Source organism: Gallus gallus, chromosome 3, assembly GCF_016699485.2.
Source record: "Gallus gallus isolate bGalGal1 chromosome 3, bGalGal1.mat.broiler.GRCg7b, whole genome shotgun sequence".
NCBI classification, from domain to species: Eukaryota; Metazoa; Chordata; class Aves; order Galliformes; family Phasianidae; genus Gallus; species Gallus gallus.
The window spans coordinates 105,568,852-105,593,714 of record NC_052534.1 but is presented as its reverse complement, the minus strand read 5'-3'; the positions used below and the strand labels follow the sequence as shown (position 1 = coordinate 105,593,714).

Sequence of the window (24,863 nt, the reverse complement as noted above, 5' to 3'; positions counted from 1 at the left end):
CTGCCCAGAGCCACATCCAGCCTGGCCTTGAATGCCTCCAGGGATGGGGCATCCACAGCCTCCTTGGGCAACCTGTTCCAGCAAAGGATCAATTGAAAACGTTATAGAAATGACACAACTCCATAGGAGATCAATTGAACCCAATAAAATATCAATAAAAAGAACAGTAAGAAGTCAATAAAACTCATCAAAACATCAACAAAATCATGCAAAATATCAGCACAAGGGGTAAAATCTTACTAAAAACAGTTATAAATAGGAAAGCATGAAAACCCAAACATAGGAACAGCAAGAATCGATTAGTCCCAATAAAATACTAAGAGAACTCCGTGAGATAGCAGTAATGACCAGCAAAAGGCTACAAAGCCCTGTAAAATAGCAAGAAAGTTGCTTTAAGCCAAAAAAGCCGCAATAAAATGTCAAGAAAGTCCTCTAAAACATTAACAAAAAGCGGGAAAAGTGAATCAAATCCAACCCAAAGCCACAAAATCCCGGTGAAGGGTAAACAAAACTACAACAACCAAAAAAACCCCACTTAGCAATCAATGAACGTCCCAACACTCACTTCCGGGTTCTGCCGAGCTCCCGCTGCCTGTCCTGCCACAGCGCCCCCTGGCGGCTGGCGGACTTACCGCGTAGAGCTCTGGGCACGCACAGCTCACTTCTCCCTCTTCCCCGATGGCTTTCCGTCGCTTTCCGGCAGTGCGACGCTTTTACGACGGGCGGCGTAGCTTTACGGTAGCGGTCCGTGTGTGAGCCGTGAGGGAGCGGAGGCAGCGGGATGGGGCAGAAGCGGAAAGGTACCGGGCGGGAGGGGCCCGTGGCGAGGCTTGGGCCCTGTGTGCGTGTGGTAGGGCAGTGCTCAAGGCCGGGCTGGATGGGGTTGGGAAGCGAGCTGAACCCTTCGCGTTGCATGCGTCACCGTGTGGTGTGCACGCCTTGCCTTGTCTGCTGCAGCCTCACACCTATCTGCTGGTGGGCCTTGAGTCAGAGAGCCATCCTGGTTGGAAAAGGCCTCCGAGATCAACAAGTCCAATGCCAGCCCACCCCACCGTGCCCACTGACCGCATCCCTCTGTGCCCCATCCGTGCCTCCACGGACAGCAACTCCACCAGCGCCCCGTGCAGTCTGTGCCACTGCATCACCGCTCTTGCCAGGCCATTTCTTCCTAATCCCCAACACCGATCTCCCCTGGCACAACTTGAGGCCATCACCTCTCGTCCTGTTGCCGTTACCTGTGAGAAGAGGTGACCCCCAAGGTGGAGTTTGTCGTGGAGCATCAATGTTGTTTGTTTTGTTCTCATTTCAGATCTCAGCCATGCAGAGCTGATGATGATGACAATAGCTGACATCATAAAACAGTTAATTGAGGCTCACGAGCAAGGAAAAGATGTGAATCTGAACAAGTAAGTCACTCTGATGACACTGAAGAGCTGGTTCGTAAGTGTTGAGCATTTCCTGTGCAGTCATTTATCTTCAGTATTGTTTTTTACAATGTTTTATTTTGATAGAATCATATGAGTTGGAAGGGACACTTAAAGGCTGTCTGATCCCACTCCCTGCACTGAACAGGGACACCCGCAGCTCCATCAGTGCTCACAGCCCCGTCCAGCCTGATCTGCAGTGTCTCCAAGGATGGGGCACCACCGCCTTTCAGGGCGACCTGTGCCAGTGCCTCATCACCCTAACTGTAAAAAACATTTTCCTTATATCCCATCTAAGTCTCCCCTCTTTTAATTTGAAACCATTTCCCCTCGTCCTGTCACATCAGACTCAGCTAAAGAGTTTGTCCCCTTCCTTTTCACAGCCCCCTTTAGGTACTGAAAGGCCACTCTCAGGTCTCCCTTAAGCCTTCTCTTCTCCATGCTGCACAGCCCCAGCTCTGTCAGTCTGTCCTCATAGCAGAGGTGTTCCATCCCTGGGATCCTTTTTGTGGCCCTCCTCTGGATGTCCTCCAACAGGTCCACATCTTTCTTTTCATAGGATAGTCTCGCTTCTTTTGCCAGTATCTGATGATAAAGGTACTGAGATCTGCTAATTATTATAGTGACTTGAAATCATGCATTACTTATTCGTTGGTAGTGCCCAGAGTGCCACATGAGTTGTATTAAAATAGATTAGCTCAGTTAGAAGGGACATTCTGAGATCATCTGGTCCACCTGCCTGATTGCAGCATGGCTAGCCAAAAGTTATAGCTTACTAATGAGGGCATTGTCCAGTATTGCACTGTTGAAAAGCACTAAGAAACGTGCCGTTGCCTTTTGGTGTTTCCATCTGTGTTCATCTTACCAATTCCAAAGCCAGTTCTACCAGGGAAGAGAGATTGATTTATAGCTAAAGTTTAAATCAAACCTTCTTAACAGCAGGTTTTGAATGAAGTTTCTGTTTAAAGAAATCTCTTTCTTTATGTATGTAGAACACTCAAATATGTAAGATAATCAAATGTTGTCCCGGTGTTCCTATATCAACTTTCTTTGGAGTTTATTTGCTGTAACTTAAATACCCAGTGCAGCAGTTGCAAGGAATTACACTCAGCTTTAAAGGCAAACTGGGTGAGCCCACCTAAGTCTCCAACAAACAGAACAGTAATGCTGTGGAATGGAGGTACGTAAGTCTGAACGGGGTCATTAATGCGAGGCATTTTTGCTTTCAGGCTGAAAACCAAAACCTCAGCAAAGTATGGGCTCTCGGCACAGCCGCGGTTGGTTGACATCATCGCTGCCGTCCCACCACAGCACCGCAAGGCGCTGGTGCCAAAGCTGAAGGCCAAGCCCATAAGGACGGCTAGTGGGGTAAGCACAGAGCCGTTCCCTCCATCTATCCACCACCATCCTTCTCTGGTCTCAATTGTGGGAGGTTTAATTGTTCTCAAAGATATGGGTGTTGAATGCCCAGAAGCTTTAACGAATGTGTGCTGGCTGCAGTGCCAGCTTCCAGCTTGTCTTTTCGGTGATGTGCCCAAGGGGCTATTGCTTTCAAAGCCTTTGGGAGAAGAGGAAGAAGAGGAGAAATGTTTACTTCAGAGCAGTGTATCTAGCTTTGTAGTTGCTGTAGAAACACTGTGGTGTTGTTCTTAGACCCTCTCAATGCACAAAGGTGAACTGTCAGGGTTAATGCATTTCTTTAAAAGGTTTATTAAACTGAAAGCACTAATAGAAGTACAGCTGACATTCAGCTGTGTGCTTGTAAGTTTTCTGACTGTGCATATAGCATACCTAAGCTGAAGTTAACAGAAAAAGAACAATGAAACCACCAAAAACCAAAATCCCAGAAGTGTTCCGTTCTTATAAATCAAATATCTGAATTTCATTAAGAATTCCTTCTCTGTGCTTTCTTCTTATTTGTAGTTACAGAATATTTCATTGAGCTCTTACTCCAACCCAACTCGTCTGGATGAGGAGCTACGTGATATGGTTTAGTGGCTGGTGATAGTAATGGTAATGGGAGGATGGTTGGATTAGGTGATCTTATAGGTCCTTTATAACCTTGTGATTCTATGATTCTAACCAGAGTTTCTGCTAACGTGGTATCCAAGATGGGTGCTCCAAATGAGAAGGCACTAGAAACCTTTACTGTGTCTCTCATTCCCCTTGCTCCTGTAAAGAGGGAAGGCAGCTTCTTAGGTTATGCTTACATTTGATGTGTGAAAAGCTATGTGAGATCAGCCTGCAAGAAAGGCTCATCTCAGCGAGGCGGGAGGAGGAAGCTATTTTTATTGTCCTTCTTTTGTCTTTCTCCTTCTTGTCATCTCCCCCATTTTCATCTTGCGGGTGGTGTTATTGGCACACTCTCACCCTTGCACTGTGTTAGATGCACGCTAGGTGGTCCTGCTCAATACCTGCATGTACACTGGGATATCTCTTCAGTAGAGTTGTTAATCACATTTCATAGGACACCTGGGTCTTCATAATACACTACCAGCTTATTCCGAACTGTGAAAGTACTTAATAATAGGATTCCTGTTTCTTGATACATATGTAATCTTCTTTTTCTCAAGAGTGAACGCGCAGATATTTTAGGTGGCAGACTGAGCAGAGAACATCTTTAAATAGGATCTCGCAGATGCACGTGTTTACGTAGCCATCATCATGCACTTCATTTCTGTAACTTCAGAAGCAATTACTGCAATTTCTCTCTGCTCATTACAGATTGCTGTCGTGGCTGTGATGTGCAAACCACACAGGTGTCCGCACATTAACTTCACAGGCAACATATGTGTGTAAGTATGACTGACGTGGGTGACCGAAGAGAGGGCTGTTTCCCAGTGGCTTTGTATACGTTGGTATAATTTGCAGCAATAGTTTTAGGGACGGACTTCCTTTGTGCACAAGTGCAGAGTTGCAGATTGCTGATACCTGGATGTCACGCTACAGGTCAACCTGTTGTGAAGGTCTGCAGGTGTGTTGTGCTATGAGAGTAGTGTGGGTGTGTAGCAAGATAGGAGAAGGCTCAACAGAAAAGAAAGAGGGCATAATAATCTGAGAAGTTTGAGAACTGCTGAACTGAAACCCACCTGAGGAGGTGCAGGCGTTGTCTACCAAAAAACTTGCTCAGTGCTGGCATTGCTTGGCTCTGGAACAAAATGAGAGCACAGATGGAAGAGCCGTATCTGCCAAGAGCTTGTGGTATTAAGGGAATAGCTTCAGAGTTTTATTTGAATTGAGGAACCCAAGCTCAATTTACCTTGAAATATGTTGCCTCTGTTTTTTGACCTACGGTTCTGTGCTCCTGAAGTCTCATCTGTTTTTTTGTGGGTTTTTTCCTTCCCGAGCGTATCAATTCATCTGTTTAAAAACATTGCTTTTCTCTTCCACTTGTGACTTCTGAGACGTCAGTGCATCTCAGTACCAGCTGCCTCACAGGGCGAGCTGGCTCCATTCGTTCTTTTTTCGCATGAGCAGCCGTTGTGTTTGAGATGTTGCAGGTAATGACGTACATGAAGTCTCTTCGGTTGAACTGCCCAGACTTCACCAGCAAATTAATTCGGCCGTGCTAATTTGGTCATTAATTTTATAATGGTGACAGATGATTTGGGTTGAGTTTGCAGGGCAGGCAGTGAGGAAACGAATCCATTGTGCTGTGAACTCTATATTTCTGGTTTGATAGAGGTGGTGTTTTGACAGCTCCGTTACCTGTCTGTTGGCTGCGTTCAGTACATGCACTGTCAGCCTTCCTGCCTCAGGTTGTGTTTGACTGCACAGTGACTGTAGGTGGGCCATTAATCCCATAGCTCTCAAAGGAAAGCTGAGGATACTTCAGAATAAATTTATTTTCCTTTTAATTACTGTCTGCCATCTACCAGTCCTCTCGTTGCTAGCAGTCACGTTGTGATTGCTGTAAGTCTTTCTTGCTCTGTCAAAGAGTTTCAGACCAACCTGGCGAGACAGCAGTTGTCATTTAATACCAATCATAGAATTGTTTGAGTTGGAAGGGACCTTTAAAGGCCATCCGTCCCACTCCCTGCAGTGAGCAGGGGCACCCACAGCTCAGAGCCCTGTCCAGCCTGATCCTGGGTGTCTGCAGGGACTGAGTACCACCACCTCTCTGGGCACGTTGTTTCTTTCTTACCAGCTTGTTTTGTGTGGCTGTAGTCATTTGACAGATCTGGATTGGTTTTGATTTCCTCGTTCTCATTCACGTTCCCCTGCCTTTCTAATGAGAGTTGGGATTGTCAGAGCAGTGCCTGCTTTGCATGCACCCTTCTATATTATATATTGTACTTCAGACAGGTAACAGTTGTTGTAACTGCATGAGTTTGATGCCTGGTTGTTGTTTTTTTTTTGTCTTTTCATATTTGCAGATACTGCCCAGGTGGCCCTGATTCTGATTTTGAATATTCAACGCAGTCTTACACTGGATATGAGGTATTACTTCTGTCTGCCACAATGCTGTGCCTGCCCTCTCTGTACTCTTGGATTAGGCTGCTCATTACTTCTACAAATTCACCCATGTTTTTGCAAACAATAACAGGCTTTGTAAATGCAGAGATCCAAAGCAGCTCAGCTACAAGACTGGAACTTCTTAATTATTACAGCAGTTGGTTTTTTTCCCCTCACTTCACTTCTGTTGCTGCTGTTCTGTGCGTACTGTGCTGTAGAGCAGTGACTCTGAGCAGGGCAAGTGCTGCTCCTGTACTGCAGCTGTGTGGGACCTGGTGGTGTGAGAACAGCTGTTAGCTTGAGTTTCCAGCTGTGGTAGGTGACGAGTGAGTAAGAGCAGTTGAAGGTGACATTACTGACTCCCCTGGGGCACTGCTGCGTGCAATTTGTACAACCACAGCTAATATTCATTTCAGCAAGAGTTATCAGTCTGTGTCAGATTTTTTCCTAACAAAACAGTCCAGGAAAAACATAAAGGTTTGCCTGTGGCTCTGGAAGGGTCTGAGGGAAGGGTACAGAGAAGGCAGAGTCATATCCCTTCTTGGAGCTGCCCACTGGAAGGATGGGAGGCAATGAGCATGTCTGGGAACATGGATAATTGTGACTTAATGTAAGAATATCTTAACACGAGGCTCATCAAACACTGCAGTAGGGATCCAGGAGGTTTTGGCATCTCAGTTCTCAATGGTACTCAGACATTAGCTGGATAATGACCTGAGCATCCTGTGTTACTGGACCTGCCTTCAGTCCTGCAAACCTGCAGCACCCCATGGTCTAACCAAGGTCAAGCTCTTGAAGAAAGCCACTTATTGAGGTAGTGCCTCTGGAATTCCATCTGTGGTCTTAGAATATCCTGATCTGAGAATGTGTCTCTGTGTCTGCAGTGATACCTCACTAATACATTTAGTGAGCTAAACCAAAATAGCTCTCTCCTTTTGTCTGCTGAAAGATGTCATTGTGACTAAGTTATTCTGACTACACAAAAGGCTCACAGCCATTACACAGATACAAAGTTGTAAAATGCAGTCTGGATTAATTTGGTAACTGGTGATGCAGCATCCTTTTAGTATGATTTTGTTTTTTCCCACTGGTTGTTCATTTTTCAATGACTTGAAATTCATTTCTTAAACATTAGCACAAAGCAGAACAATCCTGTATATATGTAACTGCTTTGTAATTCAGGTTGTTTTGGATATGTTTTAGTCACTTGTTTAGTACCACCAGCATGTGGGAGTTGTGCAGGATTAAATGAGTCCTTATTCTTTAGAGCTGTTAATATAACTGATATGAAATAACAAACCAGTGCATGATGTGCAAGATACTTTAGAACCTTATCTTTGAGGATTGCTAATAGGCTTCCATCAGCTGGTCATATAGAAAGGAAGTTAGGGGCTTCAAATGAAGGTCTGTATTTAGCTTAAGGAGTGTTTAATTGAGCTCTAGAGGACTCTCCTTGGATAACTGTTGCTTCTCTTTGTGTTTTTGTAGCCTACATCCATGAGGGCCATTCGGGCTCGGTACGACCCCTATCTCCAGACAAGACATCGAGTGGAACAGGTACATTTTTACAGTGAAAGGGGAGCATGTTGTGGTTGGGATGAAAACAACGATAATGCTTTGAATTGCCCAGAATGGTGCGTGGGATGGGTTGTGATGAGCAGCTCTTCTTCCAACTGGAAGCACATTGCTAGCGGTATACCCCACCTGTCAATATAGGTTGAGGGAGATTTAGATTAGACACCAGGAGGAAATTTGCCACAGAGAGAGCAGCGAGGCCCCAGCACTGCTGCCCAGTGACGTGTGGGTGCCCCATCCTTGAAGGTGCCCAAGACCAGGCTGGCTGCAGCTCTGGGCTGCCCAGGGCAGGCTGTTGGGACTGGATAGGCTTTAAAATCCCTTCTAGCCCAAACCATTCTGAGGTTCTGTGACTCTGTGATGGTGGGGGCAGTAGTAGTGGACCTTTCTGTGTATGAGCTGGGTGCTGGGGCAGAGCACACCGTCACCAAGTGCACAGACAACACAGAACTGGGGGCACCCAGCTGGGAAGTAGCTTGATAGAAAGGGTCCTGGTGGACACCAAGCTGAAAGTGAGCAGAGCTGTGCCCTTATGCAAAGGCCAGCAGCCTGCTGGGCTGCATTGGAAGTGCTGCCAGCAGGACAAGGGAGGGATCCATCCTCTCACCTCAGCGTTGCTGAAGTCATGTTTGCAGGGCTGTGTCCAATTCTGGGTTCCCAAGGAGAAGGCCACGAGGCTCCCTCTGAGCAGGAAGTGCTCATGTGCTGTGTGAGTGGTGGAGCAGGGACAGTGACACAGGGACCCAGAGAGGCTGTGCAGTCTCTGTCCTTGAAGATCCTTAATGCCTGTACAACCACAGTGCTAAACAAATTGCTGCTTTGAGCAGAGAGGTTGGGCTGTGTGACCTTCACGGGTCCCTTTCGACCTCAGCTTTTCCATTTCCTGTAAGTATGAGTTAGTCTGATGGAGCTGTAGGTGTCCCTGCTCATTGCAGGAGGGTTGGACCAGGTGACCTCTGCAGGTCCCTTCCAACTCAAACGATTCTGTGGTTGATCCCCATAGAGGAGTTATTTTCAGACCTTTTAGTTGTCTAACTGCCGTTGTTCCCACTAGATAACTGACAACTTTTGAACCTCTTCTAAGGTGTCATCTTTTTTGAATGGCACTCGATTACTGATGGGAGACCCTATTACAACAGTCTTCCAGAGTTTTTATCCCACTTGCTGGTTCTTGATCACTATTTATGTGTAGAATATATTTCTGATAGTGCCTCCCAAAGTAATTCTTTACTTCTGTCTTCACCGGAGGATTAAAAGATCTGATTTTCAGTCCTGTGATTCTCAGTCCTGTTCCATTTTTTCCTGATTTGCTCTTTATCTCCAAATCATTGGAAAATTTGCTGTGGATTCAGTGTAGTCTCCTTTTTCCTCCACAAGCTTTCAAGGCCAGTTCTACATGGAGTGAAGAAGTGAGGAAACTTCCTATGGCCATATCTAAGTCAGCTTCATATTGGAACACTTGTAACTACACTGGCAAGCTGCTGTGCTCAAATTACTCTGCTTTGTCAAGAAAATCTGTTGCACGGGGCACAGCGTCTGCACTGTGCAAGAAGAATTAATCCCTGGGTTTCTTGAAGGATTGTAAGAAGCCTTTACAAAAGTAGGAATGGTTTCTCATTGGTAGGAGATGGGGCGGTTGTTCAGCTGAGTAACTGCTCGTTTTTCACTGGTTCTTCTCTAGCTGAAGCAGTTGGGTCACAGCGTGGATAAAGTGGAGTTCATTGTGATGGGTGGAACTTTCATGGCCTTGCCTGAAGACTACAGGGATTACTTCATCCGAAACCTTCACGATGCGCTGTCGGGTCACACCTCCAATAACGTAGCAGAGGCTGTCAAGTAAGGACCTTGGTCTTTGTTAATGTAATAATTTAAAAGTATTCTCGAGCCGCTGTAAGAACAGGGGATACCGAATACAAACATTTGGGTCTCATTTTTTGACAGGCAAGATTTATCCCAATATATATTTAGGCACGGAGTATTTATAGCTCAGCTTCCAGCATTGCTGTGCGTACCGCGTAGCGCTGCGCTTTATCTGTTTTCTCAGGTAGGAAGTGCTAAGCTTTTTTCTAATTTTCTGGCATTCCATCTGGACTTCAGCCTTTTATGCCTCATCACCTTGATTTGGAGTTGTGACGAATCACATTGCCATGGGATTTATTGCCTTTCACTGGGAAGGGGAACTGATCCCGGCTTGGAGGGAGGCCAGACGTCAGCTCCCGTAAGGGATGACTCAGCCCCGAGAGCGTCACTGCTCCGGAGCTCTGCGCCCCTCGCACTCTCCAACGCAGTTACCCTTGCAGTGATTGAGTGACAGGGAGATGTTCTCCTCATTTTACAGTAGGTGAAGTGAAAATCAGAGGCTGTTTCACGGACGCGTGCTTTGGTTCGTCAAACGCACAACTTTCACTGCGTTTCGCAGGGTAGAACTGACGATTAAAACGAGAAGGATGTGATGTTTTGGAGCTGTTAAGATGTGGTGGTCATCGCTGCTGACAGTCTGAGTTCGTTCACTGCCTTGTTGTCGTATCTCAGTGCAGTGGTTTTTCCTTGATATCACTGTCAGCTTCTGAAGCAATCGGTTTTAAAACTGGTTAGGAGTAGCCCTTGTCTGGCCCCGTGTCTACCTTCATATTTCAAAGCTGTAATTTCATTTGGTTTTCCTCTGGAGGGCAGCAAACGCTTCTGCTCTTTTATTTTTTTCATCATCATGGAATGGCCTGGGTTGAAAAGGACCACAGTGATCATCCAGTTCCAACCCCCTGCTATGTGCAGCATTGCCAACCAGCAGACCAGGCTGCCCAGAGCCACATCCAGCCTGGCCTTGAATGCCTCCAGGGATGGGGCATCCACAGCCTCCTTGGGCAACCTGTTCAGTGCGTCACCACCCTCTGGGTGAAAAACTGCCTCTGTTTTTTCCTCTATTGTTATTATTATTATTGTTTTCTCATTCAATGACCAGACAAAAAGCGCTGTGCTGCTCTTTGCAAGAGGAACCATGGAGGCCATAGGATCACTAACAGGTTGAGAAACAAACTGCATTCTTTTGCTCTGATTGTGAGCAGCTCCTATGGGAGAGAGGAGGAGTTTGCAGGCTGGCTGTTCAGTTTGGTGCCGTGCCTTTGTGTACATCAGGTGGCTCAGGACTTGGTTACTCACTGCTTTCTGCTGCAGGTGCCTCGCTAATATTACTGGGGATGAAATTGCTTTTGGTATAGTCTGTCCTTTGCTCTGCAGATGACTGAAGAAACTAATTACGACACCGGCTGTGTCACCAAGTAATTTTAGGTGCATATGAAAACTTGCCTTGCAAGTACACAGAGTGAGCAACGTGAGAAAACCTGCACTAACAATGTGGGTTTTCTTATTTTCCAGCAGATAAATAAAGCTATATATATATATGTTTTAACATAAAATTCATGTTAAATGTTCAGTAAATGGAACTATGTGGGAGTTACTCAAGTTGCATTTCATAAGTATTCTAGAGGCACGAAAATCATGTTTGGGATGAATCAGACCTTTTTAAGCTTCTTACATACAGCTGTTGTACTGTGGCACTGCGGTGCTGTTTTGTGATGGTCAATGACACTTGGAATAAATAAATGCAGCTTTACATGTTTCTCTCTGTACTTGAGGGTTCAGCCCTTCTTCCTCACAGCTTCCATTAATAGAAGCCATACTGGTGATATTTTTTCCTGGTTTGTTTGTCTGTAACCTGGGATCTGGTCTCTCACCCCTTCTTTTTAATGGGAGCATGGCAACCTTGAAATTTTTCCTCTGCGTCAAAACAGTCATTTTCAGATTTTGTACAGTGATCTCCTGCATGGGAAAGAGACCTTCAGCCAGGCTGGTTCCTTTAGAAGCATTTTGAAGCATGACCTTTGATCAAGCCATCATCTACCTGTAAGGGCTTCAGTGCCCCTAGCTGCAAACTGTTCTCCCCTTCAGTCCACTCATTTCTTGACTTTGTCCTAAACTCGTGGTCTGCTTCCACGTCAAATGCTGTCTTTGCAGTGACAGAGGTAAGCTGACCCTGGCTGAATTGTGCAGCATCAAAGGGCTCATCCTCTTGACGTAATTTTGAGTTTGTCTTCGTAGAATACTTTGTCTTCACCACCCTACTGCAGCACGCAGTCCCAGGTAATCAGATAAAAGGGATGTGACCCCATGTGGTTTCAGCACTGTGACTGCAGCCTGCCTGGAGGTATCTTCTGCTCCTCACCAAGCCAGCAGTGCGTGTCTGACTGAAGAAATAAGTCCTCAGATGGTGTTGGCCCTTGGACTCCTGCTGACGATCTCAGCTGGCTCCTGGCTTGCTTGCAGATCTGGAGTCTTACAGTCAATCAGGCCACGTGGTAAGCCCCACAGCTGGAAAGCCAGCAGTGCACACAGGGAGTGAGCTGTCTCGGGGCAGTGAGGCTGCAGCCAGCTGCTGTGGGATAAATAAACCCCAAACTCTGAGTGCAGAAATCTTCATGGGGTGGCTCGAAGCAGTAAGTTAGATTGCTGCTCTAAACTCATGGGTAGACTGGGGCAACTAACTTGGGAGATGTGAAGAACTCCCTTCACATCTGTATTTATAAAGCAGTAGAAAGATTCTTTTTTGTTCATAAATCAACCTGAAGAGCTCAGTTTTTCTTTTTGTAATGGATGAGCATAGAAGTGATCTTATGTACAAGAACTGGTCAACCAAAACTGTGATTTCTAAAAGGTAAACAGAGAATCTGTGAGGCTTTCAGGGAGAATCTGTTGCAAGTGGAGGAAGGAAACAAATTCCTTGAGAAGGTGTTGCTGATATTTCTGCAGTTCCTTCCCATTGAGGCAGTGAACACTTGGTAGACTATTCAGACAGAAGTCTTTGCTCAAGGTGCTGTGGTTTGCTTAAGGTGCTGTGGTTTGCTTCGGAAGCAAGCTGGCCACGGGATGAGGAGAGACTTTATCTGCCTTTGCTCTTTGGTGAGGACGATGAAAACGTGAACCATGAAGGTGTAAAATCCACATGTAAATGAAAATAACTTCTCCCCAGCATTTTGCTCCTCTCACCTGACCTGTGAGTCATTAGAGGTGCTGGGCATATTTAACTGCAACAGTGACTCACCACTTAACCCTGGGGGCTGAGCACCTCTTTTCTCAGCCAGGATCTGACTTTTAAATAGTGACTGGGGCTGCAGGAGGACTCAGAAAGGTCCGTCTGGACTGCGCTCCCATGCAGCTCCTTGCACTGCAGCTTTAAGCCTGGCTTCTCTCAGTGTATTTAAAATGCACAGGAAGTATTTGTCAAATGCTGGTTTTAACAGCGTCCTGTTTTTTTACTGATGTTCCATCTCCTTGTAAGTCATGTTCCTAGAAGCAAGGTAAGAAGGGAATAGAACTGCTGGAGCCTCTCTGCAACACGAGCATCTTGTATACCTGGTATTTATGTAAGGATATTTGGCTATACAGCAAGCATAAGAACTGTTTCCGTAACAGGTCTGTTAACCAAGGCTCGTTTTCCATGTGCATTAGCCACTGACACCCAGAACAGAGCACAGCTGGCTGTGCTGGGTTCTTTGTGGAGCAGCTGCAGCTCCTGGTGTTGGCCAACGCTGTAAGTGCCCCTCTGCTCAGGCTTGTCATGCCTTGCTTTTGTCTCTTGGAAAAGACCCAATGGGTCTTACTGGTTCTATGATTTGTGTTTGCACCTTCAGCTGGGCTGGGGAGCAAGCAGCAGTGCCTCCCTCTGTCACAAATGTTTTCATTGTGTCCCTGGAGATCTCCTGTAGGCATCCCAACAGCCACGCTCATCTTCTGGCAGACTGGAAGCAGATGGATCCAGCTGCTTGAGGGCCTTCTCCCAAAGAGAGTACGCAGGTTTTAAATAACTGCTCTTTGAGGTTGGGTTGCATCTCCAGTTTTAAGACCCGTTAGCCTGTCTGAGGGGAAAAGAACCTCCAACACTGGTGGTTGCAGCAGCACTTGGTTGCCCAGGGATGTGTTGGAGTCACCATCCCTGGAGGTGTTCAGGTACCACGGAGATGTGGCACTGAGGGATGTGGGCAGTGGGTGTGGTGGGGGAGGGCTGGGTGATCTTAGAGGTGTTTTCCAACTTCAGTGATTCTATGGTTCTGTGGTTGGTTTGATATGTGGTGCTCCTGATGCATTCTCAAACCCATCTGGAAGCTTGAGTGCACCAGCTCAGGAGAACCTGTGAAAAATGGGTTTGGTCAGGTTATTAGATGCTGTGCTTTCTTAAAAGATCCATATATTAGAATTATAGAACTGTAGAATGGTTTGGGTTGGAGGGGACCTTAAAGATCATCCAGTTCATGTATCAGTAATCATAATAGAAGCTGCAATTTCTCTGCGAGAAATGGTGCTCGTGCAGGCTGACTGCCTCTGAGCAATTCCTAATCTTGCTTTACAATAGCAAAGAATAAACCCGTCTCTAAAAGGTCACTGTTGTCAAAGTTGAGGTCTGCTTTAAATTTCCCATTTTTAGGACTGGAGGAGTTTTGTAAGATGCGGGTTTCTGCTGAATGTTGCTATAGTTTTAGCAAGGTTTAACTCGTCTCCTCTTGGTTGCCTCTTAGGGCACAGCCGTGCAGTAATGCTGTATAGGGTGACAGGTGAGTGTGTTGTGCCTGTGCTGCTCACCTTGTGCTTGTATTTCTCTCTTCCCTCTGTAAGAAACTGTAGTTCACCATGAATCTTAAGGAAAGAGGTTTGAGCACACGTGCCTTCCCTTGGGGTTAGCAGAGGCTAAGGAATACCTACAGCCCAGGTGTCTCAACAGGCACATGGTGCTTGTTATGCTGATGTATCTAAATTGTGCTTTCTGAGTATTAATTGGGACTCCAGCGATGGTGACTGAGGGCTCTGACTCATGGGCCCCAGCGACTGATGCTGGAATGATTCTGGAGGTCAGTGTTCTCCTTTATCTACCTCGACCCTCTGCTTGAGGCGACTGCTTCCGAAGCAGTTGTCCACCCATCAGCTGGCAGAGCTCACCCTGTGCCAGATGAATGGAGCTGCAAATTGCCCTGCTGCAAATTGCCCAAATTGGATAGTCAGCTCTTACCTCTTCACTCACTGTAATGAGTAGGTGCTGTGACAGGTAAGCTCTTGCAGCTCCGGCACAAGCTGCTTTAATTGCTGGTTTAAGCCCTACTGCAAGTGGAATTTGGGCAACGGGGGTGTGGGGGTACTTTGCCCACTCTGCAACTCCCGCTGTGCAGGCAGCAGCTCCTGGCAGAGCAGGGAGCAGATAGGAGGAGGCAGCAACAAATAGCTGTGGCCGTATCCATCCAAGCTCGTCTGTCACATCCCTCCCTTTGCTGTGCCAGGCAGGAGATAACTGGCTGCTGGTTTGGTGCCAGATCATTCACAACAGAGATTCTGCCCAAATTTCCTTTTGTTCCCAGGGATTTGGAGCCTGGTTCCTAATGTTATAGAGAGGTGGGCGGATTTTCTTTGTTTCCAGCTTTTGATGCAACCCTCCCATGGTGCAGGAGCAGCATTTGCTGTTAAAACCTGCTTTTTTTTTGGAGAGTATCTACCCCTAAATGCCTTCGGTATGGCTTATATCCCACTGGCGGAATTTGAGATGCACCCCAAAGTTGATAGGCATTAATAGGTTCCCTCTTATTTTGGCCTGGCTTATTTCCTACTACAAGACCCCACTTCTGGCTGCAGAGGTGTGATTTGGAAGGTGCAGGAGTGAAAGTCCTTCCATCAGATTGCATCCTAATCTTGCTACGAGTAGCTGTTTATCTTTTTCCTCCCGTCACCATGGACAGTGATTGCCTCTCCTCTTATCTGTCCTGTTCAGTATTTCCGCAGCATTTTTTTTTTTCCTGGTGTTAAATACTCAGGTTGGTGCTCCAACACTGACTGCAGGTGGAGGGATCCATACCCACATGTTTATTCCTAACAGACATCGGAGCTACACCAAACTCAGCCCTATTTGTAAACCTGTCTTTCTTCTACATCGGTGGAAAGGACGGTGGCCGTAGCGGTCATGACATTGTCAAAGCTAAATAATGAATTTCAGTATGCTTTTCTTTTTGTCCATTTTCAGCAAATTACTGCTGAACACCTGCCAAAGGGAATACTTCTCTCCTTTTTGCTGCTTCGCCGCCGTGTGTGTGTGATTTGGCAAGCAGAACAAGCTCTCCGTCGACCCGCACTAAAATGTTAATGGTGGGATGGGATCCAAGCGGTCAGGTGGGATTGGGGACTGGGAATGGAGTCGATTCATGGCACGGTCACCTGTACGAATGTAGTTTGGAGTGTTTATTATACAGTTCTAGTTCAAATCCTGCTGCTGTTCCGGAGGTAAGGGCACAAAGAGAAGATGCATCGTGTGCTAAATCGCCTTGCTGCCTTAACCTCCTTGGGTGTCTCTGACACAGAAAGCATCGCACCTCCCTGGGCATCACAGCAGGAGCCACCCCTCTATGGGAGGTTGTGCTGCCTGGGTGCGGTGTGGAAGCAGTCCCTGATGGATGTCCCACACCCTGGGGACCTCCTGTGTGACCCGTGCTGCCTTTTGTCCTTCTTTTGGCAGCAATTGCTTTCTGATCCAAATTAAAATGTGCTGGTAAAACGGAGCTGTTGTTTGTCGTTCCCACTGCAGTGCTGTGCTTGCCTCATTGGTGTTGTAACCTGAGATCCACTGCCTTTTAACAGCACAAAACTAGTTTCAAAGAAAAGTCATTTTCTAGCAATATGATGGTGCAGTACGCATGCAAAAATGGCAGGTTTAATCTTCAGTTTCATAGAAGGATGTCATGAAGTGGTTTTCCTATGGCTATTTAGCAGCACAGTGCTATGCAGAGCGTGGCTTGTTTGCTTTTGAAAACCTCCTGGAATGTGATGCAGGCAATCACAGAATCACTCAGGTTGGAAAAGACCTCTGAGATCCCCAAGTCCAACCCCAGCCCACCCCACTGTGCCACTGCCCACATCCCTCAGTGCCACATCCCCATGGTTCTGGAACACCTCCAGGGATGGTGACCCCACCACCTCCCTGGGCAGCTGTGCCACTGCATCACCACTCTATGAGATTAAATTTTTCCTCATATTCCACCTGTTTTTTCACCTCCTCCTGTCCCAAACCACTTGTCCAACACAAATGCCCATTCACTAGCTTCACTTCGCTCGTAGTCCCTTTCTCCTTGTTTTATGTGGTCTCTGCTCTGTATTCATCTCGGTGTGATCCAGGTGTGCCCTTTGCAGGGAGGAGGAGCAGTGGTAGGAAGCAAGAAGCTGAATTACTTTCCCAAAGCGGGGTGGAAAATTGCTCATTAAAGCTCTGTAGCTGTTGGTTGGAGCTGTGACAGGTGACAAATGGAGCCCAGGAAATAACTCTTGGAGTGTGCTGCAACAAGTGTCTTCTTGAACACGTCGTTGAGAAAAGAAAAGTACGTTTACTTTTTGCAGCACCTTTTGGAGAGAGATCCTATTGCTGCTTTGTAGGTGAAGGAGTTAGTTTGGCAAGCGAAGATCAGCTAAACCACAGCTTTTTGCTGGCAGTTTTGGCTGATGACTGCTTTTTATTAGCTCCGCTTATAATTTCATTGCTACGATCCCTTTGTTTCCTCAAAGCAGCAATCAGGCTGTTTTCCTTCCTTCAGTTCTTATCAGAATGTCAGGCGGGGGCGAGCTGAGTTGTGTGCCATGGGTTGGGTGCAGGAGCTACAAAGGGAGGTCTGCTCTGGACTCTGTGCAGCAGTAGCTCTTAGGGCATTTAGTTGTCAGAACGGTGTGCAGGGCAGTGGCAGAAGTGCTGCTGTTCCTCAATAACAGCAAGGAAGTGGTGGTTACTAAGAATATGCAACTTTCCCTAGGCCACACGGTGAGTCGATATCAGGGCTGAAATTGGAATGGGATTGTTTGTAATGCGCACGAGTCTCACCCAGTGCAATCTTTCTCATCAACTATAGCAAGGAAAGCTTCGACTTCAGTTTAGATTTAATAAAACAGAATGTCACATCACTTCTTTCATAATTTCAGATCTAAGCGTTTTTCTCCCCAGCCCCTTTTTAGCCTGTGTCTATAACTGCATATTGACTATTCTGCGGTAAGCTGTCTATATAATTATGACTTGATCGTTGTTCATATTGATTCGGTAACAGGCATTTAAATTGTTGTTCTTTCAAGTTTCCCTGAACTAAATTGCACGGCAAAGATGTGAGAAATCCAGGAGCCAATGGTGGGCATCTCCCAGTGTGGGTTTTCTAACAGTCTTTGTTTGGCTGCATGGAGGAGGCTGACGAGCTGCCTGCATCTGGGTGTCACTGCGGTGACATCGTCTGTTGCTCGTGGGATGCGATGTCTGCTTCTGTGTGCTTGGATGAGAAGAGAAAGGGACCTGGAGTAAAACATGTCCTGTGGGAACAGCAGGTATCGACTGCCTGGTGGAGGTGGAATTTAACTAAAGGTCAAATGAAATTGTATTGGAATGCACATAAGGGACAGTTAAAATGGGGATAAAAAGCCACTTCTTTTTGAATTATGCGTTGCCTGGTGGAAAGATACCAGAAAGACAAAAAAAAGACCAAGATGAAGTATTAACCAACTGCAGCCAACAATTACACCTTTTGCTTTTCTCCCTCTGTGTGGGTCCAAGGCTGCCATGCTGCAAAGGACTGATGCTTAAAACAAAGAGGAGGATTCTGTAACCTGCAACCTGGCCCTGGAGGTGTTCAAGGCCAATTTGGATGGGGCCCTGGGCAGCCTGGTCTGGTATTAAATAGGGAGGTTGGTGGCTCTGCCTGTGGCGGGGGGGTTGGAGCTTCGTGATCCTTGAGGTCCCTTCCAACCAGGAAGTCCAGGTCTTCATAATGCCTTCAAGCTTCTGGTCATCTTAATCACTTATAGAATCATTAAGGTTGGAAAAGACCTCTGAGATCACCAAGCCCAACCCCAACCCAGCCCCACCACTGCCCACGTCCCTCAGTGCCACATCCCCACAGTTCTGGAACACCTCCAGGGATGGTGACCCCACCACCTCCCCGGGCAGCTGTGCCACTGCAGCACTGCTCTTTCTGAGAAGAAATGTTTCCTAATATCCAACCTGAACCTCCCCTGGCACAACTTGAGGCCATCACCTCTTGTTCTACCACTGTTACCTGCAAGAAGAGGCTGATTCCCACCTCACAACCTCTTTTCAGGGAGTTGTAGGGAGTGATGAGGTCTCTCCTGAGCCTCCTCTTTTCCAAAGCTCTTCCCCAAACTTCTTCCATAGCTCCTATTCACAGTTCTGTGAAAAGTCCTTATGGATGTCCTTATGGATTTCATTCATGATTTCCTTTCTTTAATTGTCATTTTCAGATGCTATTAGCGGTAATCAAAGGAGGTGAAGAGTTTGTGGAAGCATCCTGGGAGCAAGGGTAGCAATATTACAATAGCTGGTTGACTGCGTAGGTAGTTCACCTTTATTGTGATCGCATATGGTTCATTGAACTGGCTGTCCTGGCTGCTGGAAACCCAGGCTGGAACACTCAGCATAGCGTGTTGGGCTAGCTGCATCTTCCATACGTGTGATGGATGTGGTTTGGGATCTGTACTATTTTTAACCAACATTCACGTCTGAACTTGAAACTATTTGGCTCGTGATGAAGGTTGGATGGTGTTCTGGGCAGCCTCATCTAGTGGTTGGAAACCATATCCATGGCATGGGGTTGGAACTGCGTGGGCTACTTGAAATGGTCCGAGGTTCAATGGAACTTCTAGGCTGTAGTGGTTGTCTTTGAAGTGTTTGATAAATAAGTGAAACTTCATGTGGATTTCCCTCAGTCAGGTCTTTCACTGAAGCCTTCTGAAGATTGTGGGGTGAGATTAAAGGTCTTGCATGCATTAATGATGGTAAGAAGTTGAGAGGGATTAAGTCACCGTTTTTTACAACAGAGGAAAGTCAATAGTTGGTGTCCCAGAAGAATTTCCCTGGGTGGGAAGGTGAGGGGCCAGGTGAAAATCAGTGCAGATGAAGAACAGTGTGTGTAAGGGTTCTTGTTCTGCTGCAGGACAATGAGCTCCAAGCTGGCTATTGCTTCCCAGGAGCCCAGGTGACTGTGAGAAGCACAGGCTTGTGTTTCAGTATTACTTAAAAGACCAGCTCAGCATGAGGAATTATAAGGAAGAAAATTGGGAGAGCGGAATGGGAAATATCATTATGCTCCTGCGTTGTTCAGCAGTGTCTTCTTGAACTTCAGCAGGCGTCAGCTTGAACTGTGCTTGGTTCTTCTTTTTAATATTTAGGCAGGGGGAAAGAAAAACGATGCTGTACAAATGGGGGGAAATACCATAGAGTGATATTATAGAGGATCTGTAAAGCCTGGCCTATCGTGGAGGACAGGTGATTATTGATCATCTCCTACAGCCTCAGGACTGGGACCCCCAGATGAAAGGGGAATTGAGGGTGAATGCAGTGGCATGCGCAGGTGGGCTGTAGGGAGTGACTGAACACATCTGTGGGAAAAAACTCTGCACGGAGCTGCCAAGTGCCAATGGTACCTACTGCTACTGACATCCCTGGAGAGAAGATCAGAGGTATTGTAGGAAAGAACCACCGCAGCTTTCCCTGCTTGTGCTGCAACCAGCCATCGTTGGATGGAGAGCTGGGCACAGCCGAGCTCTGGGCTTGCCCAAGGGACTGCTGGTGTTACTGGGGCTCATTGCTCCCCCTCTAGAGCAGGTCAGTGTGTTAGTGGCGTTCCAGCTGCTGTCTGAAGGCAGCTCTGTGGTTTGTGTCTCCATTGGCTGCAGTGCCAGGAGGCTGGCACTCGTCCTGCAGCCCGTGTTCTGTGAGAAGCATGAAGAGTTCAGCCTCCAGTGCTGCCGCTTGGCTCTGCTCACCGAGACAGGTTTGAGAAGGGCAGAGAGCTGGCAGAAGGGAGGAGGAGATAAGCACTCTCCTTCCCATTTAAGGCTTATTTCTAGGATGTTTTTTTCCCTCAAACCTTTAGCTTTGACAGGAGAGGGAAAACAGAGGTTGTAACTTGGCTCTGGGTAGAACCATGCATATGCAATTTCTCTTGTTCGAAATATTTCACTCTAGCATATCCTTATTCATCCTGGTGTTTTCAGTTACAGCTTGCTAGTAATTTGTAGCTGGCAAAAACATTATCTGTATTGCTGTCTCCTTGAACTTGATGGATGGGAGCTCACAGCATCAGGCACCGATGTCAGAGGTCCCGTCAGGGTTCCTGCTCACAGCCTTTCTTATTTTTACCTCCTGAGCTAAGAAAAGCCTTTCAGGCCCTGCTCACGTGCCCTTTGGGGACAGGCAGTGATTATGGTGTTGGAAATAATCTCGCGTGAGCCCCTTCACTCACTTCTCCTTCACCCGCAGTGAAGGCTCTGTGAAAGCTGTGAGTGATGCAGAAATTAACCCAGTAATGGCCACCATCTCCTCCATGCCAGCATTGGTACGTCTTTGTTCCAGACAGGTATTGAAGCAGGAGGGAGTGAAATTGCGTGTTAGGAGGCAAAAGAGGCAAATATTATTCTAGCAGATGCAAATACTGCTACTTTATCAAAATTGGGAAGTTATATTTTAGTCAGTAAATTATTTAAGGTAACCAAGTTTTTCAGCATGTGAGAACTGAACCTTGTGGAACTGATGCTGTTAAGAAACCACAGCAGTATCCCATACTCCTGGTAGTGGTGATAAAGGCAACTCTGAAATGCTGCAATGAAAAGAGAGCTGTGTGAAGCCAAATAACTGGAAGTTGAACACTCTGAAATATCTGCTCTGGGCAATCATCAAAAATACAACTTCTGAAAGATGGCTGGTGAGTAAGCTGCCACCTCTTTTGTCTACTAGCAGGAAATTGTAGGTGCTGAATTAATTACTCTAGCTGTGTTTCAGAGATTGGCATAGTAATAGAATCCTAGAACCATAGAATGGCCTGGGTTGAAAAGGACTATAATGATCATCCGGTTCCAACCCCCTGCTGTGTTCAGGGTCGCCAACCAGCAGACCAGGCTGCCCAGAGCCACATCCAGCCTGGCCTTGAATGCCTCCAGGGATGGGGCATCCACAGCCTCCTTGGGCAACCTGTTCAGTGCGTCACCACCCTCTGGGTGAAAAACTTCCTCCTAACATCCAACCTAAGCCTCCCCTGTCTCAGTTTAAAACCATTCCCCCTTGTCCTATCACTGTCTACCCTTGTAAATAAAGCAGAGCTATTACAGATCAAGAAAAAGGAGGTCATTTGAGAACAGGTGAGCACGTGGAGTGTTGGGCACTTGTGTGTTTTAGCAGCACTTTGCTCTTCAGAAGCCATCGGTGTCTTCTTTTGTCTTAATTCCATCTATATAAATGCCATTGCCTTTCTGGAGCACCAGCAGTTCAGGGTTCCTCTGGGCAATGCTCCCTATAGTCAGAGGCACTGTTGAGACTGGGATGTGGAGTATGGAGCACCATCTTTTGTGGAGACTGCTGCTGCTGAGTGATTCGCTAGCAATGATGCTGATCCAGTAGTATGAGCAGCAGCATCATTTACTCCATCTTCATCTTCAGGGTGGTGTTCTTTGACTTTCGAAGTCACATGGGAGTATCTGGAAGGGGATTATTGGGCTGGATGAGTTTTTCTAGATCCTTCCCTTCCTTCCATGCAGACGAATACCCCTAAAAACTCCTTGCTCTTGGTGATCGGTTCCCTTTGGTGCTGCCCTTTAACTGTTTCTGCAGTTTCTTGTACTTTCTGCTTTTGCCTCTCTGTGTACCTCCTTCTATGTACTTTCTCACTTTGAAGCTTGTAAAGCAAAGAAGTGGTTTAAAGGTGTGTGATCACCACGCCGTGCACGCAACGTGTTGACCTGCTTGCTTGATTCTTACAGTTCTTCTTTCCTGGGCTCAGTGGGACATGGCAAATCTTTCTGTACTGTATGGCATCCTGCCACTGGTGCCAGCCAGGGAGTTCGGATGCTGCTGTAGTGTGGATTGTAAGTAATTGATTCTTTGATGTTCGGGTCTCATAGCTGATGAGGCTTTTGTCTCTAGACCAAAGTTTAATCGAGGTAGAGCAGAGGCTTTGTTAAATGAGTTGTTTTATGCCGGGGCTGTGCCATCTGTTTTTTCTCTAAATGAGAAAGTACCTGCAACCCTATGTCAAACTGCTGCGTCTGGTGGAGAGGTGGGTACTTTTTGATCTAAAATCCCTGCTTATTTAAGAGGCAGATTCTGATTTGAAGCTCTATTTTATGTGCCAGCTTTGTCTGAAAATACACTCAGCTATTCTCTAATGATTAAAATGAATAATCTTTCCTCCACTTCATCTTGCTTCAGACAGTTCTCTAATCATACTGAAAACTCACTTAACTCCATGTATGTCTGTGCTAATCTGAAGGTTTCTCTGGATCTCGTTTCCTTCTTTTGTATGGCATCTATTTTATTTGCACAATTCAGCACTCTGCATGGTCTGCTATTAAAATTGCCCCTGTCACCTTGTGCTACACACTTCTCTTGATTTCTGATTGTTCTTGCAGTATAACAGATTTTCAGTCCTTACTTGGGATTCTTCGGCATTGCACAGGTAACAAATCAGACTGTTCCATGGAAGGAGAAGTACTGTGAGGTTGGGAAGATAAAATTCCTTTGCATTCTCAGATTCTGGAAGAAATCCACATCACAAATCCTACCACCAGAACAAACCTGCTAACCTTGTGGACTTGTGTATGTGAGACCATCCTGGGGCGGTGGAGTTCTCAACTTGTTGAGTTCATCTGAATTTGTAGGCCTTTCTTTCTCTCTCTTCTTTTGGTCTTTGGTGAAATACGGCTGTGCTCACATGGGCCATCAGTCAAGGTCATCTTAACCTCTTGTGACCCGAAGTCACTCTTTGTGGAGCTGTAGATATCTGCTTTTCAGCCTCTCTGCCTAGTTGGATAGCATCTGTTCCCTATTAATATGCTCTTTGGCTAGCATGCCATTCCTGCAGGATATGTGGCTAGATGTCTGTTGTTTTTAAAGATTAAGTAAAAGCAAATCCATCATCTCTATTATGATGATAAGTTACTGTATGCTGTTAGAGAGCTTACAGGGCTTTTTGGAACGTCTAAGTGTAGCATGCCTAAACTTCTCCAAGAGATTTGGCTTGGTACAGTGAGATATCTTCACATTAAGAAAGAGGAGACAACAGCATGTCACTGATTGCATTGGTTTTCAAAACAGGCATAGCAGAAAATTATTCTCATTGACCTGAATGATTTCTAATAGGATTCTGTTGTTTTTGCCTCTGGGCCTTGTGTTTAATACTTGTGTTAAAGTGGTAATTTCTGAGGGCTGGCAGATGCTATCAATATCGGAGATGGGCCAATAAGCGATAAATCTGTATCCTATAGTAAGTTGTGTATGAGCAAGATGGGTGCTTTATTATGGGAAAATGTAAAGCTGTTTTTCTAGGAATGGTGCAGGATTCTATTCCGAGAAGCAGCGAAATATCTAGAAAAGACTTAGGAGTTAAGTCACATTATCATGAGCTTTCTGTATGATTCAGCAGCCAAATTACCCTTGACTGTATAAATAGTGGAAAATTGGATAGGAATAGGCAAATTATATCCCATCTGGATTTAGTACTGGTGTGTCTGCAAAGTTCTCTGGCTGTTTTTGATATCAGAGGCAACAAAAATGCTTAAAAACTGGAGACAGTGCTGAGAAAAGGCATGAAAGTGATGCGGGGATTATAATAGGTGCACCTAATGAATGATATACAGAACTCCTTGAATCCAGCCTGACACCCTGATACCTGCCACAAGGGGAGTATAGTTGAGCACGATTAATTTAGTAGATTTCTGGAATGCATGATGGTGATATGTTGAAACAGACCTTGCGTGAGCCAACTGGGAGAGCTGCTCTCCTGGATCTGCTGCTCCCAGATTGCTGAGGGACAACTTTCAGGTTCAGGTTGGATAGCAGGAAGCATTTCCTCTCAGAAAGAATGGTGCTGCACTGGCATAGGCTGGTTTTAAATAGTATTTCCTGCCCCTTTCAGGTCTCTGGGCTCCCTTTCATAGCTCACCGTTGGCCCTTTCTATAAAAGCCTGGCATTCAATATATTTAGTACTAATTTCAAACAGAAGACAGTTGCTCTTTTTGCAAAGGGAAAACATGCTGAATATCCAAATGAGTGTTTAAAGTTCAAAAGTCATGAGGAGAGAGAACAAAAGTCAAATTTATTTTTCTCTGTTCGGGAAATGATAAAAATGTGTTGCCAGAACTGCCCTCGGGTTGTTGACTGTCACGTGTTTTTCTCTCTTTTCTAGTTAGTTGAAGGGAATCTCTAGTCTTCATTACATATGGACCACTCGATTCAGGCTTTTATGCTAATAAAATAAAGTATTAGACTGCACTCCTTCTGCTTACCAGTATTGTTCTGTAAAGCCTTAGAGGCATTAAACCTGAAGTCAGTGCTTGGCTCTGTCTTT

General features: G+C 46.0%; 1 protein-coding gene across 1 annotated transcript in view; it reads left to right on the top strand.

Annotated features, from left to right (window-relative positions):
• Positions 1 to 737: 737 nt before the first annotated feature.
• Positions 738 to 24,863, top strand: part of ELP3 (elongator acetyltransferase complex subunit 3) — an 83,354-nt gene continuing 59,228 nt past the window's right edge. The window contains exons 1-7 of the mRNA NM_001039293.2: positions 738 to 800; positions 1,310 to 1,406; positions 2,654 to 2,792; positions 4,149 to 4,219; positions 5,801 to 5,864; positions 7,368 to 7,436; positions 9,136 to 9,290. Coding sequence (NP_001034382.1) covers positions 782 to 800; positions 1,310 to 1,406; positions 2,654 to 2,792; positions 4,149 to 4,219; positions 5,801 to 5,864; positions 7,368 to 7,436; positions 9,136 to 9,290 — 614 coding nt within the window. The 5' untranslated portion in view covers positions 738 to 781. The remainder of the gene's footprint in view (positions 801 to 1,309; positions 1,407 to 2,653; positions 2,793 to 4,148; positions 4,220 to 5,800; positions 5,865 to 7,367; positions 7,437 to 9,135; positions 9,291 to 24,863) is intronic.